Source organism: Oncorhynchus mykiss, chromosome 28 (genome assembly GCF_013265735.2).
Source record: "Oncorhynchus mykiss isolate Arlee chromosome 28, USDA_OmykA_1.1, whole genome shotgun sequence".
Lineage (NCBI taxonomy): Eukaryota > Metazoa > Chordata > Actinopteri > Salmoniformes > Salmonidae > Oncorhynchus > Oncorhynchus mykiss.
This window is the reverse complement of record NC_048592.1, coordinates 34597913-34614042: the sequence shown is the minus strand read 5'-3', so window position 1 is coordinate 34614042 and position 16130 is coordinate 34597913. Positions and strand designations below refer to the sequence as shown.

Here is a 16130-nt window from a genome sequence, read left to right as displayed (position 1 = left end):
CTTTTTTGAGTTAGTGTTGCAAGAAGCAAATTTCTGCTTGAAAAAGCTAGCCTTGGCTTTTCTAACTGCCTGTGTATAATGGTTTCTAGCTTCCCTGAACAGCTGCATATCACGGGGGCTGTTCGATGCTAATGCAGAACGCCATAGGACGTTTTTGTGTTGATTAAGGGCAGTCAGGTCTGGGGAGAACCAAGGGCTATATCTGTTCCTGGTTCTAAATTTCTTGAATGGGGCATGTTTATTTAAGATGGTTAGGAAGGCATTTTTAAAAAATATCCAGGCATCCTCTACTGACGGGATGAGGTCAATATCCTTCCAGGATACCCCGGCCAGGTCGATTAGAAAGGCCTGCTCGCTGAAGTGTTTCAGGGAGCGTTTTACAGTGATGAGAGGAGGTCGTTTGACCGCTGACCCATTACGGATGCAGGCAATGAGGCAGTGATCGCTGAGATCTTGGTTGAAGACAGCAGAGGTGTATTTAGAGGGGAAGTTGGTTAGGATGATATCTATGAGGGTGCCCGTGTTTAAGGCTTTGGGGAGGTACCTAGTAGGTTCATTGATAATTTGTGTGAGATTGAGGGCATCAAGTTTAGATTGTAGGATGGCTGGGGTGTTAAGCATGTTCCAGTTTAGGTCGCCTAGCAGCACGAGCTCTGAAGATAGATGGGGGGCAATCAGTTCACATATGGTGTCCAGAGCACAGCTGGGGGCAGAGGGTGGTCTATAGCAGGCGGCAACGGTGAGAGACTTGTTTTTAGAAAGGTGGATTTTTAAAAGTAGAAGTTCAAATTGTTTGGGTACAGACCTGGATAGTAGGACAGAACTCTGCAGGCTATCTTTGCAGTAGATTGCAACACCGCCCCCTTTGGCAGTTCTATCTTGTCTGAAAATGTTGTAGTTTGGAATTAAAATGTCTGAATTTTTGGTGGTCTTCCTAAGCCAGGATTCAGACACAGCTAGAACATCCGGGTTCCTAACATCCGGATGACTAGGGATGTTCTCTGTTTAGTGAGTTTTCCAGATCAGAGACAGTAGGGATGACCAGGGATGTTCTCTGTTTAGTGAGTCCTCCAGATCAGAGACAGTAGGGATGACCGGGGATGTTCTCTGTTTAGTGAGTCCTCCAGATCAGAGGCAGTAGGGATGACCAGGGATGTTCTCTGTTTAGTGAGTTTTCCAGATCAGAGACAGTAGGGATGACCAGGGATGTTCTCTGTTTAGTGAGTCCTCCAGATCAGAGGCAGTAGGGATGACCAGGGATGTTCTCTTGATAAGTGAATTAATTTGACCATGTTCCTGTCCTGCTAAGCATTCAAAATGTAACAAGTACTTTTGGGTGTCAGGAAAAAAATGTAGAGAGTAAAAAGTATGTTATTTTCTTTAGGAATGTAGTGAAGTAAAAGCAAAAGTTGCCCAAAATATAAATAGTAAAGCACAGATACCCAAAAAAAACAACTTAAGTTGTACTTTTTTCTTAAGTACTTTACACCACTGCATATGTCAGGTGCTTCCGCTCCACTTCAGTGTGTGTGAGTGTGTGTTCCGGTTTGTGTGTGAGTGTTCCGGTTTGTGTGTGAGTGTTCCGGTTTGTGTGTGTGTGTTCCGGTTTGTGTGTGTGTGTTCCGGTTTGTGTGTGTGTGTTCCGGTTTGTGTGTGTGTGTTCCGGTTTGTGTGTGTGTGTTCCGGTTTGTGTGTGAGTGTTCCGGTTTGTGTGTGTGTGTTCCGGTTTGAGTGTGAGTGTTCCGGTTTGTGTGTGTGTGTTCCGGGTTGTGTGTGTTCCGGTTTGTGTGTGAGTGTTCCGGTTTGTGTGTGTGTGTTTCGGTTTGTGTGTGTGTGTTCCGGGTTGTGTGTGTTCCGGTTTGAGTGTGAGTGTTCCGGTTTGTGTGTGTGTGTTCCGGGTTGTGTGTGTTCCGGTTTGTGTGTGAGTGTTCCGGTTTGAGTGTGAGTGTTCCGGTTTGTGTGTGTGTGTTCCGGTTTGTGTGTGAGTGTTCCGGTTTGTGTGTGAGTGTTCCGGTTTGTGTGTGAGTGTTCCGGTTTGTGTGTGTGTGTTCCGGTTTGTGTGTGAGTGTTCCGGTTTGTGTGTGTGTGTTCCGGTTTGTGTGTGAGTGTTCCGGTTTGTGTGTGTGTGTTCCGGTTTGTGTGTGAGTGTTCCGGTTTGTGTGTGAGTGTTCCGGTTTGTGTGTGAGTGTTCCGGTTTGTGTGTGAGTGTTCCGGGTTGTGTGTGTTCCGGTTTGTTTGTGTGTGTGTGTTTCGGTTTGTGTGTGTGTTCCGGTTGGTGTGTGTGTGTGTTTCAGTTTGTGTGTGTGTGTGTGTGTTCCGGTTGGTGTGTGTGTGTGTGTTCCGGTTGGTGTGTGTGTGTGTGTGTTCCGGTTTGTGTGTGTGTGTGTGTTCCGGTTTGTGTGTCTGTTCCGGTTTGTGTGTGTGTTCCGGTTTGTGTGTGTGTGTGTGTGTGTGTTTCGGTTTGTGTGTGTGTGTGTGTTCCAGTTTGTTTGTGTGTGTGTGTTCCGGTTTGTGTGTGTGTTCCGGTTTGTGTGTGTGTTCCGGTTTGTGTGTGTGTGTGTGTTCCGGTTTGTGTGTGTGTTCCGGTTTGTGTGTGTGTGTGTGTTTCGGTTAGTGTGTGTGTGTGTGTTCCGGTATGTCAGGTGTCCGTGTCAATGGGGTGGAAGTAAGCTGCGCTGAAACTTTAATGAGAATCTGACATCTTCAACAGGAACATCTTCAACTCCTCATCCTCACCTGAACACTGTCTATATGTGGAGAGAAAAGCAGCCTTTCCTACCAGACAGACGTTCTGTGTGTTCTCCTACACACAAACAAACTATTGACACTAGTTATGAAGCTTCATTGTAAAGAATCAACAGCCCGACACGTCAGTCGGTTTCCACTACATGTCAATGGTCTTGTGTACAGTACCTTAAATGTACATGCAAGTTGATGTTGACGTGTGATGACTGTTCCAAATGATTTTGCTTCTTTCGTTCTTTTGTTATTGACTGGCTAATAGCCACATCATTTGCCAATTAGCAGATCAATATTAGTTTAAATCATTACGTGCTTGGCTGAACTGTAAAAACACTAGAGTACTGTAAATTCAATATTGGGACACCCCTGATTAGTTGTCCTAATGAGGTCTACTGTAAATCAATGACCCAAATCAACAATGTGCAATGCTTACCTCCTATCACTTCTGTACCTATCTACACTTCTGTAAGTACATGAACATCCTTGAAGGAGCACTCCTCTATTTCTATTCCTCGATTTTGGTAGGGCGGTGGTGACAACAAAATTCACATAGCCTACCTCAGTGGCAGTTACGCCGACCAAAACCCTGACCTCAGTTTACAGTACAAACAGTTTGTTGTTAGGGGCTCAGTGTAGGCAGAAACATAGATTGAGGAGTGCTCCTTTAAACCAGGACTACGTTATTCACGTTTTTCACATCTCAAAACACAGTAGCATCATAAAATCCTCTGTGAACTGTTGTGTGCTGCAACACTGACATCTGGAAGTAGTTGTCTTTTGACCCCTGACCCCCCCCCCCCCCCCCCAGAATCAGTTGAGTTGCACTAATAGAGTTACACAAAACAGACTGTTCTCTTTAGGCTGCGTGCATTGACCTTCGACCCTAACCCTCTGTCAGTCAGTAAACGGTCCCTTTTGAGGCGTTGTACACTGAGGCTGGGGAGGGGGGCTGAGGCTGGGGGGGGGGGAAGGTCAGGCTGATTCTGGATGAAGCGGCTGGCTTTGTGTATGTCCAGTCAAACCACGTCGCCCACAGAGGAGGGCGACACTATTAACATGGCTGATATTTCCTTTACAGTAAAAAAAAACAAAACAACAAGGTTTTTTTAAGGTCTCTGCACTGACTGCCTGTGAGTTTTAAAATTCTTCTTTGGTTTTTAAATAAATCCACGATTGTGCACCCCAATTCATGTCAGACATGCTTTTAAGTTCTGTACCCAGTAGGTCCCTCAGGTCCTCTGTCACTGGCCTTTTAACTATCCCAAAGCCTGGGACCAAGAGGCATGGAGAGGCAGCCTTTAGTTACTATGCCCCCAGCCCTCTGGAATAGCCTGCCAGAGAACCTGAGGGGACCAAGAGGTATGGAGAGGCAGCCTTTAGTTACTATGCCCCCAGCCCTCTGCCAGAGAACCTGAGGGGACCAAGAGGCATGGCGAGGCAGCCTTTAGTTACTATGCCCCCAGCCCTCTGCCAGAGAACCTGAGGGGACCAAGAGGCATGGAGAGGCAGCCTTTAGTTACTATGCCCCCAGCCCTCTGCCAGAGAACCTGAGGGGACCAAGAGGCATGGAGAGGCAGCCTTTAGTTACTATGCCCCCAGCCCTCTGGAATAGCCTGCCAGAGAACCTGAGGGGACCAAGAGGCATGGAGAGGCAGCCTTTAGTTACTATGCCCCCAGCCTCTGCCAGAGAACCTGAGGGGACCAAGAGGCATGGAGAGGCAGCCTTTAGTTACTATGCCCCCAGCCTTTAGTTATTATGCCCCCAGCCTTTAGTTACTATTCCCCCAGCCTTTAGTTACTATTCCCCCAGCCTTTAGTTACTATGCCTCCAGCCCTCTGCCAGAGAACCTGAGGGGATCAAGAGGCATGGAGAGGCAGCCTTTAGTTACTATTCCCCCAGCCTTTAGTTATTATGCCCCCAGCCTTTAGTTACTATTCCCCCAGCCTTTAGTTACTATTCCCCCAGCCTTTAGTTACTATGCCCCAAGCCCTCTGCCAGAGAACCTGAGGGGATCAAGAGGCATGGAGAGGCAGCCTTTAGTTACTATTCCCCCAGCCTTTAGTTACTATTCCCCCAGCCTTTAGTTACTATTCCCCCAGCCTTTAGTTACTATGCCTCCAGCCCTCTGCCAGAGAACCTGAGGGGACCAAGAGGCATGGAGAGGCAGCCTTTAGTTACTATGCCCCCAGCCCTCTGCCAGAGAACCTGAGGGGACCAAGAGGCATGGAGAGGCAGCCTTTAGTTACTATGCCCCCAGCCCTCTGCCAGAGAACCTGAGGGGACCAAGAGGCATGGAGAGGCAGCCTTTAGTTACTATGCCCCCAGCCTTTAGTTACTATGCCTCCAGCCCTCTGCCAGAGAACCTGAGGGGGTCTGAAACTGTGGACATATTTAAAAGATCTTAAAACACACCTCTTTAGCTTTTCTTTTCCTTAGGGTGCTGTTTAGTCAATCAGTTTTTGTTATTCTTTAGTTTATCATCTTATGGTTGTTGTGTAGCGTTGGTCAATTAGGTGAGGCAGGTAGCCTAGTGGTTAGAGTGACTGGCTAATCTGCCAATTAGCAGATCAATATTAGTTACTGAAAGGTTGCAAGATTGAATCTCTGAGCTGACAAGGTAAAAATCTGTAGTTCTGCTCCTGAACAAGGCAGTTAACCCACTGTTCCTAGGCTGTCATTGAAAATAAGAAATTGTTCTTAACTTACTTGCTTAGTTAAATAAAGTTAAAGAAATATTCAACAGATGATCAGGTCTATATAATTCTCAAACTTATATATATATATTTGTAGTAGAAAGGAAACACAGACTCTATGTTTAAGTATTAAAAGTCTCCTTTAGTAATACAATTGTAGGCAGAAGTTGGTACAGAGTACAGTATATGATCGCTCTCCCCAGGTTCTGCAAAGTGCCTAAGACATCCTGTAACTTATAGCTCTCCACAGGTTCTGCAAAGTGTCTAAGACATCCTGTAACTTATAGCCTCCCCAGTCCTCCTTGCCTGGGTTTCCCTGGCAACAACATGTTAATAAATCTAACCTTCCCCTGACAACAGCAACCATCTTGTCAGCAATTAAAAGCTCAGGAGTGGGTTTGACCGAAACTTTACCTTTCATCACAAGTATAGGACCATAACAAGGTGAACGAGTCTAAGCATCTTCTGACAGGTGGCCGTTTTCATCAGGCCTGCGGCAGCCTTGTGTTCTCGGTAAACCAGTCATATTCTCAGAACCTCAGACAACCACGGTGGGGCCCAGACAGGAGGAGTCTGAGCGTAGGTGGTTTCAGCCTTCTGATAGTGTCTGAAGGGCACAACACTCAACACAGGTGTTAACACACACAGACAGAGGTTTCCTGAAGAGGAGACCTTACAGTTTATCATAACACAATGTATAAACCCTTTAAAAGTTACGAGGCCTTGGTAAATTCCTTCAGTAGTTAATATTTCAGTTTCTTTCTTTTACTTGTTTTTTATTCATTTTTTTCCTGTGAAGCACATTGCGTTGTCTTCCATGTCTGAAATGTGCTGCATAAATAAAGTTTGATTTGATTACATCCACTAGTAGTAATACGAGTCTGGAACTATAGGATGTTATTTACAAATTATGTGTTGAGAGAGTACTTAGCCCTCAAATATGACTGCTTTCTTAGTAGTACTGGGTACTGAACCATACTGTAGTACTGGGTACTGAACCATACTGTAGTACTGGGTACTGAACCATACTGTAGTACTGGGTACTGAACCATACTGTAGTACTGGGTACTGAACCATACTGTAGTATTTGGGTACTGAACCATACTGTAGTACTGGGTACTGAACCATACTGTAGTACTGGGTACTGAACCATACTGTAGTACTGGGTACTGAACCATACTGTAGTACTGGGTACTGAACCATACTGTAATACTGGGTATTGAACCATACTGTAGTACTGGGTACTGAACCATACTGTAGTACTGGGTACTGAACCATACTGTAGTACTGGGTACTGAACCATACTGTAGTACTGGGTACTGAACCATACTGTAGTACTGGGTACTGAACCATACTGTAGTACTGGGTACTGAACCATACTGTAGTATTTGGGTACTGAACCATACTGTAGTACTGGGTACTGAACCATACTGTAGTACTGGGTACTGAACCATACTGTAGTATTTGGGTACTGAACCATACTGTAGTACTGGGTACTGAACCATACTGTACTTACAAAAGCTAGTCCCTATATACACATCTTTCCACATTTACTCTGGCTCCTTTTTGTAGGGCTAAAAGGGTACTAAAACTAAACTAACTCTCAACTGCTGATTTACTTTCTCATGTTCTGTATAGATCTTTAACATGTAAACTAGGGCGGCAGGTAGCCTAGTGGTTTGAGTGTTGGGCCAGTAACACCTATAAGTAGCCTACTAAGAAAGCAGCCAAAAGGTTGTTGGATCGAGTCCCCGAGCTGACAAGATGAAAATTGGTCGTTCTGCCCCTGAACAAGGCAGTTAACCCACTGTTCCTCAGGTGCTGAAGACGTGGATGTCGATTAAGGCAGCCCCCCCCGCACCTTTCTGATTCAGAGGGGTTGGGTTAAATGCGGAAGTCACATTTCAGTTGAATGCATTCAGTTGTACAACTGACTAGGTATCCCCCCAATTCCCTATAACTAACTCAATTGACACTGATCTCTAACTCACTATTGTGACATTTAACCTTGACTCGTTCTCTCCTCCACTGCCCCCTACCTGCTCTGCCATCCCTAAATCACTGCTAATCCAACCTAAATTCCACCACCGCCTGCTTCTGTCAGCTCATTTTTGGTCCCAACACAGACCGAGGGAGGGGGACCGAGGGAGAGGGGAAAGTTAGGGGAGGGGCGAAAGGTAGGGTTGATGAAAACAACAGATCGCTACTCCCCTAATCCCTTTGTGTTCTCAGTGTTAATCCAGCCGTACAAACCCCTCGTACCCACGCCTCGTACCCAACCCTCCCAGCACACAAACAACTAGATAGTATTCCCTTCAGGAAAGCAATGTCGGATAGTCATACTGTAAACACAGAGCTAGCAGCAGTAGCATCCCATAACAAACACACAACAACACTAACTCTAACTGCTTTGGGTACATTCGTCTGCGTTGCCCCAGGGATGTTTCAGCGTTAACAGCATTTTTTTTGTTTTGTGCAGTGTGCTTAAATTGTTGCATGGAGGGTGATGCTGTGTTCTGCAAATGTGTTGATTTTTTTCTGTGCTTTCTGAAATGTTGTCTATGTGCATTCGTTGTTTTTGTTGCATTTGTGCATACAGAGTAGTTGTTTGTTGTTTGGTATGCATGTGTGAACACATGCATGTGAATGTAACTCAGTGAATTCATTGTGCTGTGTTTTTTTGTGTGTATCCCAGTCTTGTTTACTAGCTGGGGGAGGGGGGGGGGGAAGAGGAGGCTGTGTTTATTGAGGTCACACCGTGGCAATAGTGGAGGAACCGATTCCCCCCCCCACCCCACCCCACCCCACCCTCGCCCTCTTCTCCAACCCACCTACCCAGGCTGCTGGTAAGAGAACTCTCCGTGGTGCTGGAAAGAGAAAAACACACACAGTGAGTGCAGTGCGGCCATATAAAGCAGATAAATAGACAGAAAGACAACAGTGAGGCAGAGGGGATGGGGGGGGGGGGGGGCAGAAAGATACTAGTAGAGAGAGAGAGAGAGTCAGGGAGGCAGAGGGGATGGGGGGCAGAAAGATACTAGTAGAGAGAGAGAGAGAGAGTCAGGGAGGCAGAGGGGATGGGGGCAGAAAGATACTAGTAGAGAGAGAGAGTCAGGGAGGCAGAGGGGATGGGGGGGCAGAAAGATACTAGTAGAGAGAGAGAGAGAGAGAGTCAGGGAGGCAGAGGGGATGGGGGGGCAGAAAGATACTAGTAGAGAGAGAGAGAGAGAGTCAGGGAGGCAGAGGGGATGGGGGGGCAGAAAGATACTAGTAGAGAGAGAGAGAGAGAGTCAGGGAGGCAGAGGAGATGGGGGCAGAAAGATATTAGTAGAGAGAGAGAGAGTCAGGGAGGCAGAGGGGATGGGGGGCAGAAAGATACTAGTAGAGAGAGAGAGAGTCAGGGAGGCAGAGGGGATGGGGGGCAGAAAGATACTAGTAGAGAGAGAGAGAGAGAGTCATGGAGGCAGAGGGGATGGGGGCAGAAAGATACTAGTAGAGAGAGAGAGTCAGGGAGGCAGAGGGGATGGGGGGGGGCAGAAAGATACTAGTAGAGAGAGAGAGAGAGAGAGAGAGAGAATCAGGGAGGCAGAGGGGATGGGGGGGCGGAAAGATACTAGTAGAGAGAGAGAGAGTCAGGGAGGCAGGCAGGAGATTTGCTGGGAGGAAGGAAGGTAGAGTAGGCGTGTTCTTTGTGATCCGTGCTCATAAAGCCTGGTCTCATCTGCTGAGGCTAGTGGAGTGGATTTCTGTGTTGATGAGAGAGACAGCGGAGAGATGATCCGTCTGAACACCCCCCTGACACACACACCGCTCTGCTTCTCAACTACGGATACTAACTGCATCTGAGGGTCACACACAACCGGACAGCCAAGAGTTCATCGGATCGGTTCAGACAGAAACCCACCAGGAGCCGCCGGAGTGTGTGTTCAGTCTGCATGTCAAAAGGAGTGTGTGATGCTGGTAGGGTCTGTCTATGTGTGTGATGCTGGTAGGGTCTGTCTATGTGTGTGATGCTGGTAGTGTCTGTCTATGTGTGTGATGCTGGTAGGGTCTGTCCATGTGTGTGATGCTGGTAGGGTCTGTCCATGTGTGTGATGCTGGTAGTGTATGTCTATGTGTGTGATGCTGGTAGGGTCTGTCCATGTGTGTGATGCTGGTAGGGTCTATCCATGTGTGTGATGCTGGTAGGGTCTGTCTATGTGTGTGATGCTGGTAGTGTCTGTCTATGTGTGTGATGCTGGTAGGGTCTGTCCATGTGTGTGATGCTGGTAGGGTCTGTCCATGTGTGTGATGCTGGTAGGGTCTGTCTATGTGTGTGATGCTGGTAGTGTCTGTCTATGTGTGTGATGCTGGTAGGGTCTGTCCATGTGTGTGATGCTGGTAGGGTCTGTCTATGTGTGTGATGCTGGTAGGGTCTGTCCATGTGTGTGATGCTGGTAGGGTCTGTCTATGTGTGTGCTGCTGGTAGGGTCTGTCTATGTGTGTGATGCTGGTAGGGTCTGTCTATGTGTGTGATGCTGGTAGGGTCTGTCAATGTGTGTGATGCTGGTAGGGTCTGTCCATGTGTGTGATGCTGGTAGGGTCTGTCTATGTGTGTGATGCTGGTAGGGTCTATCCATGTGTGTGATGCTGGTAGGGTCTGTCCATGTGTGGGTGATGATGGTAGGGTCTGTCGATGTGTGTGATGCTGGTAGGGTCTGTCGATGTGTGTGATGCTGGTAGGGTCTGTCCATGTGTGTGATGCTGGTAGGGTCTGTCCATGTGTGTGATGCTGGTAGGGTCTGTCCATGTGTGTGCAGATGAGTGTAAAGCTGGCTCCTGGGTTGGAGTATAGCATTGTTTGGACAGGGGCCTTGGGTCTCTCTGGCTACCCAGGGGAGGGAGCACTGGCCTGGGCATCGACAGGCCTCGCTACCCCCTGTCACCGCCTTGGCCCTGGAGGACTCCTTTGAGCAAGCCCAGCTGTTGGGAGCGTACAATGGCTACTGGGCTTCCCTGTGGATTGAAGTGGCTTTCTGTACACGTGCTCCGAGATCTGTCTGAGTTGTTCTGCGTCTCGCACTGGACCCACCTGGAGAACATTGCTTTGGCCCTCCTCAAGCCAGCAGGGACACAGCTCTACTGTAAGTACCACCACACACACACACACACACACACACACACACACACACACACACACACACACACACACACACACACACACACACACACACACACACACACACACACACACACACACACACACACACACACACACACACACACCTTTCCCTAGCAGTGCCATTGAGTTAATAGGATTTACCTTTGTTACCTGATCCTCTGTATAATGAGTGCGCCGGCAGTGACATTTTCTTGACACCGATCGAGAACATCCCCTTCTCCCGTGTGACACCGTTGCCTAGATACGGACATAGTGTGCCGCTGTCATTTCTGTTTTGAGAAAATTGCAGCTCGGAGAACCAACAGCTGCAGCCAACGAGAGGAGAGGGCTGAGAGGAGAAGGGGAAAGAGGGGATGTAGGTTAGCGTCAGAGCTGCAGCCAACGAGAGGAGAGGGCTGAGAGGAGAAGGGGAAAGAGGGGATGTAGGTTAGCGTCAGAGCTGCAGAACAGCGAGAGGAGAGGGCTGAGAGGAGAAGGGGAAAGAGGGGATGTAGGTTAGCGTCAGAGCTGCAGAACAACGAGAGGAGAGGGCTGAGAGGAGAAGGGGAAAGAGGGGATGTAGGTTAGCGTCAGAGCTGCAGAACAACGAGAGGAGAGGGCTGGGAGGAGAAGGGGAAAGAGGGGATGTAGGTTAGCGTCAGAGCTGCAGAACAACGAGAGGAGAGGGCTGAGAGGAGAAGGGGAAAGAGGGGATGTAGGTTAGCGTCAGAGCTGCAGAACAACGAGAGGAGAGGGCTGGGAGGAGAAGGGGAAAGAGGGGATGTAGGTTAGCATCAGAACAACAGAATAGATTGAGAGCTTCTCCAACAGATCCAAATAAAATAAAATAAAATGTATTGGTCACATACACATGGTTAGCAGATGTTAATGCGAGTGTAGCGAAATGCTTGTGCTTCTAGTTCCGACAATGCAGTAATATCTAAGAAGTAATCTAACCTAACAAGTCCAAAACTACTCAAAACTTATACACACAAGTGTAAAGGGATAAAGAATATGTACATAAAGATATATGAATGAGTATGAATGAGTGATGGTACAGAACGGCATAGGCAAGATGCAGTAGATGGTATAGAGTACAGTATATACATATGAGATGAGTAATGTAGGGTATGTAAACAAAGATTTATCTGATTTGAAGAGAGGAAAGAAAGAGAAAATATGTGTAAGACCAGAGGAGGACAAACGGCTGCAAGGTTTCATTGAAAAACAATGTGATAAACGAGCTGAGTGCAGCGATGCAGGTTCACAGGGATTACAGAGGCTTAATTCAGCTCCAGTAGAGTTTTGAATCCTGCAAGAGCACTCTGTGCCTGAGCACCAACGATAAACTTAGACTTTGATGTACATTTGTGCAGTATTAACAGCTACAAGTTGTAATTATACCACTGCCATCTGTCTCTTGTCTGTCTGTGACAGTGATTCAAAACTGAGTAGTCTCTGTAGCGAACCGGAACCGCCTGCTCCACATGCAGTTAAACCCACTAACCCCAACACCCAGGTTATTCATGGAGAGACAGAACCGACTGCTCCACATGCAGTTAAACCCACTAACCCCAACACCCAGGTTATTCATGGAGAGACAGAACCGCCTGCTCCACATGCAGTTAAACCCACTAACCCCAACACCCAGGTTATTCATGGAGAGACAGAACCGCCTGCTCCACACGCAGTTAAACCCACTAACCCCAACACCCAGATTATTCATGGAGAGACAGAACCGCCTGCTCCACACGCAGTTAAACCCACTAACCCCAACACCCAGGTTATTCATGGGGAGACAGAACCGCCTGCTCCACACGCAGTTAAACCCACTAACCCCAACACCCAGGTTATTCATGGGGAGACAGAACCGCCTGCTCCACATGCAGTTAAACCCACTAACCCCAACACCCAGGTTATTCATGGCGAGACAGTATATATATATATATATATATATATATATATATATATATATATATATATATATATATATATATATATATATATATATATATATATATACATCCACATAAACAAACACACACACACATATATATACAGTACAGTATATATATATATATATATATATATATATATATATACATACACACATAAACACACACACACACACATTCACTCCCTCAAACAGCATGGTATACACTCTGCATCTACACACACCTACCGGTACACACACACACATTGAATCCCACAACACATCATTAGATGCTCAGTGGTGTGGCTGTAAACAGTGTTAAATCAGTGATGTGTTTGAATGTGGCTGTAAACAGTGTCATGTTCAACGTTCATTCTCCTCACTTGAGAGCAAGAAATCAAAGGGATCGCAGTTGATCTGACGTCAGGGGAAAGTATTTTTTTCAATGGAGCATTCCAATTCACGCAGCTCGTCTGTGACGCACAAGTGTTTGTGGAGGAATCCTATAAAGAATCATATTTTTTTGAGAATCAGATAAAAGCACAAGCCCGATCATTTGATCAGGAATCGCAGCAGTTCTTCGTGTAAATCCAGGAATGCACATAAATGCGATCAGTACCACAATGTGTGATATCCTGTGTTCGTGGTGCATGACTCTAAAGGATTTCTCAGTACTGTTGTTGCCCTAAAGCTACTGTGTCATTTGGTTTTCTTAATTCATCAGTAAGTTCTTTATCAATGGAAGTCATTTATCAGAGAGTGAGAAAACAGTTAGGACAAAAACCGACTAGATAGTGGACCCCTCCAGAATTGTTTGTGCGCTTGAGTATTTTTACAGGGACAGTGCACATTAATCAACGTTTCAGTAAAAGTGCCGGTTCTAGCCAGCCGGCTAATTTTCAACCGCAGTCCCAGGGTTTGCATTGTACAGCTCCGGGGATACTGATGAAACTTCGACCAACAACTGCCACAGATACTAACAACCCTTTACAGGCAACAAACCCAGCAGGCCACCAGACGCAGCAACCAGAAACCAGCCACCAGATACAGCAACCAGAAACCAGCCACCAGACACAGCAACCAGAAACCAGCCACCAGACACAGCAACCAGAAACCAGCCACCAGACATCAGAAACGTCACTGAGCCACGATGTCATTAACATTTCTTTATTATGCTTTCCAGAAGGTTGTCGGATCGCTTGTAAAGAATGATGAGCTCCAAACAGGAAGAAACTCTGAGGTTTGTCCAGTATGTTGAAGATAGTGGACTAAGAGCCTACAGCGGGCTGGTCTCTCAGAACCTGGATGTTGAAGATAGTGGACTAGGAACCTACAACGGGCTGGTCTCCCAGAAACTGGATGTTGAAGATAGTGGACTAGGAACCTACAACGGGCTGGTCTCCCAGAAACTGGATGTTGAAGATAGTGGACTAGGAACCTACAACGGGCTGGTCTCCCAGAACCTGGACCACGGCAGGAATGAGAGGAACAGGATTTACCTACAGGAGAAACAGGACAAGAAGAGAAAACAGGAAGAAGCCATAAAAAGGTAGGAGTCTTAAAATGCATTCATACACCTACAGGACACTTTGAGAAATGATCCACACGTACAGACTGGTCATGCTTGTCTATAGATGTGAGATGTTGCGTCATACTCGTGTGAGGTCTTCTCACAATAACGTGCCATGTAACAAAGCATCAGAGACAGTCCTTATAATACACACCTCACCTCAACACACCCACACCTCACCTCAACACACCCACACCTCACCTCAACACACCCACACCTCACCTCAACACACCCACACCTCACCTCAACACACCCACACCTCACCTCAACACACCCACACCTCACCTCAACACACCCACACATCACCTCAACACACCCACACCTCACCTCAACACACCCACACCTCACCTCAACACACCCACACCTCACCTCAACACACCCACACCTCACCTCAACACACCCACACCTCACCTCAACACACCCACACCCACACCTCAACACACCCACACCTCAACACACACCCACACCTCAACACACCAACACACCCACACACCTCAACACCCACACACCTCAACACACCCACACCTCAACACACCCACACCTCAACACACCCACACCTCAACACACCTCAACACACACACACACACCTCAACACACACACACCTCAACACACACACACCTCAACACACCCACACCTCAACACACCCACACCTCAACACACCCACACCTCAACACACCCACACCTCACCTCAACACACCCACACCTAAACACACCCACACCTCACCTCAACACACCCACACCTCAACACACCCATACCTCAACACACCCACACCTCACCTCAACACACCCACACCTCAACACACCCACACCTCAACACACCCACACCTCAACACACACACACACACACACCCACACCTCAACACACCCACACCTCAACACACCCACACCTCAACACATCCACACCTCAACACACCTACACCTCAACACACCCACACCTCAACACAAACACACCTCAACACACCCACACCTCAACACACAAACACACACACACACCTCAACACACCCACACCTCAACACAAACACACCTCAACACACACACACCCACACCTCAACACACCCACACCTCAACACACCGCATGCTTGTCCAGTTATACCTAGATCCACTAATACATTGCATCCCTGTAAAGTCACAGGTTTAAGTTGATGCATTGTACCAAGGCAGCCATGGATGTTTTACCATGCAAAGTAACCAGAGTCTTCAGATGTCCCCTTCATTCTGATTTGAAGCCATGTCTTGGCTGCGTTGGTCAAATGTCATTACCTGACTTGTTGAGTCGTCACACATACTGCAGAGAGGAAAGAGTCTGTGTAATGTATGTGTTTCTTGTGTGTGTGTGTGTGTGTGTGTGTGTGTGTGTGTGTGTGTGTGTGTGTGTGTGTGTGTTAATGGGTTGTGTGTGTGTGTGTGTGTGTTAATAGGTTGTGTGTGTGTGTGTTAATGGGTTGTGTTTGTGTGTTAACGGGTTGTGTGTGTGTGTGTGTGTGTGTGTGTGTGTGTTAATGGGTTGTGTGTGTGTGTGTCTGTTAATAGGTTGTGTGTGTGTGTGTTAATGGGCTGTGTTTGTGTGTGTGTGTTAATGGGTTGTGTGTGTGTGTGTTAATGGGCTGTGTTTGTGTGTGTGTGTATCTCTTTGACTATGGCATATTGCCATATTTTGGGGTGCCAGTGGGTTGGCGCAGGCCTCTCTAGGGAGTAGAGTTAATTTGTCACTTCCTGACTTATTTAGGACTTGTCCTTGGCTAGAGGTTGTCCTTGCCTGCTCTACTTCTGATATGGAGAGTAGTGTTAGGGTAGCCTGGTCTACTTCTGATATGGAGAGTAGTGTTAGGGTAGCCTGGTCTACTTCTGATACGGAGACTAGTGTTAGGGTAGCCTGGTCTACTTCTGATGTGGAGAGTAGTGTTAGGGTAGCCTGGTCTACTTCTGATTTGGAGAGTAGTGTTAGGGTAGCCTGCTCTACTTCTGATTTGGAGAGTAGTGTTAGGGTAGCCTGGTCTACTTCTGATTCGGAGAGTAGTGTTAAGGTAGTCTGCTCTACTTCTGATTTGG

The 16130-nt window shown here is 47.2% G+C and overlaps 1 protein-coding gene across 2 annotated transcripts in view; it reads left to right on the top strand.

The window, feature by feature from the left end:
* The first annotated feature begins 9910 nt into the window (after positions 1–9910).
* The window catches only part of LOC110508232 (serine/arginine repetitive matrix protein 2-like), a 32100-nt gene continuing 25880 nt past the window's right edge, over positions 9911–16130 (top strand). Inside the window, exons 1-2 of one of the 2 annotated variants that reach the window (XM_036966882.1) lie at positions 9911–10559; positions 13693–14058. In XM_036966882.1, the coding sequence (XP_036822777.1) occupies positions 13718–14058 (341 nt within the window). In that variant the 5' untranslated portion in view covers positions 9911–10559; positions 13693–13717. The remainder of the gene's footprint in view (positions 10560–13692; positions 14059–16130) is intronic. The other variant, XM_036966883.1, reaches the window with a different exon arrangement.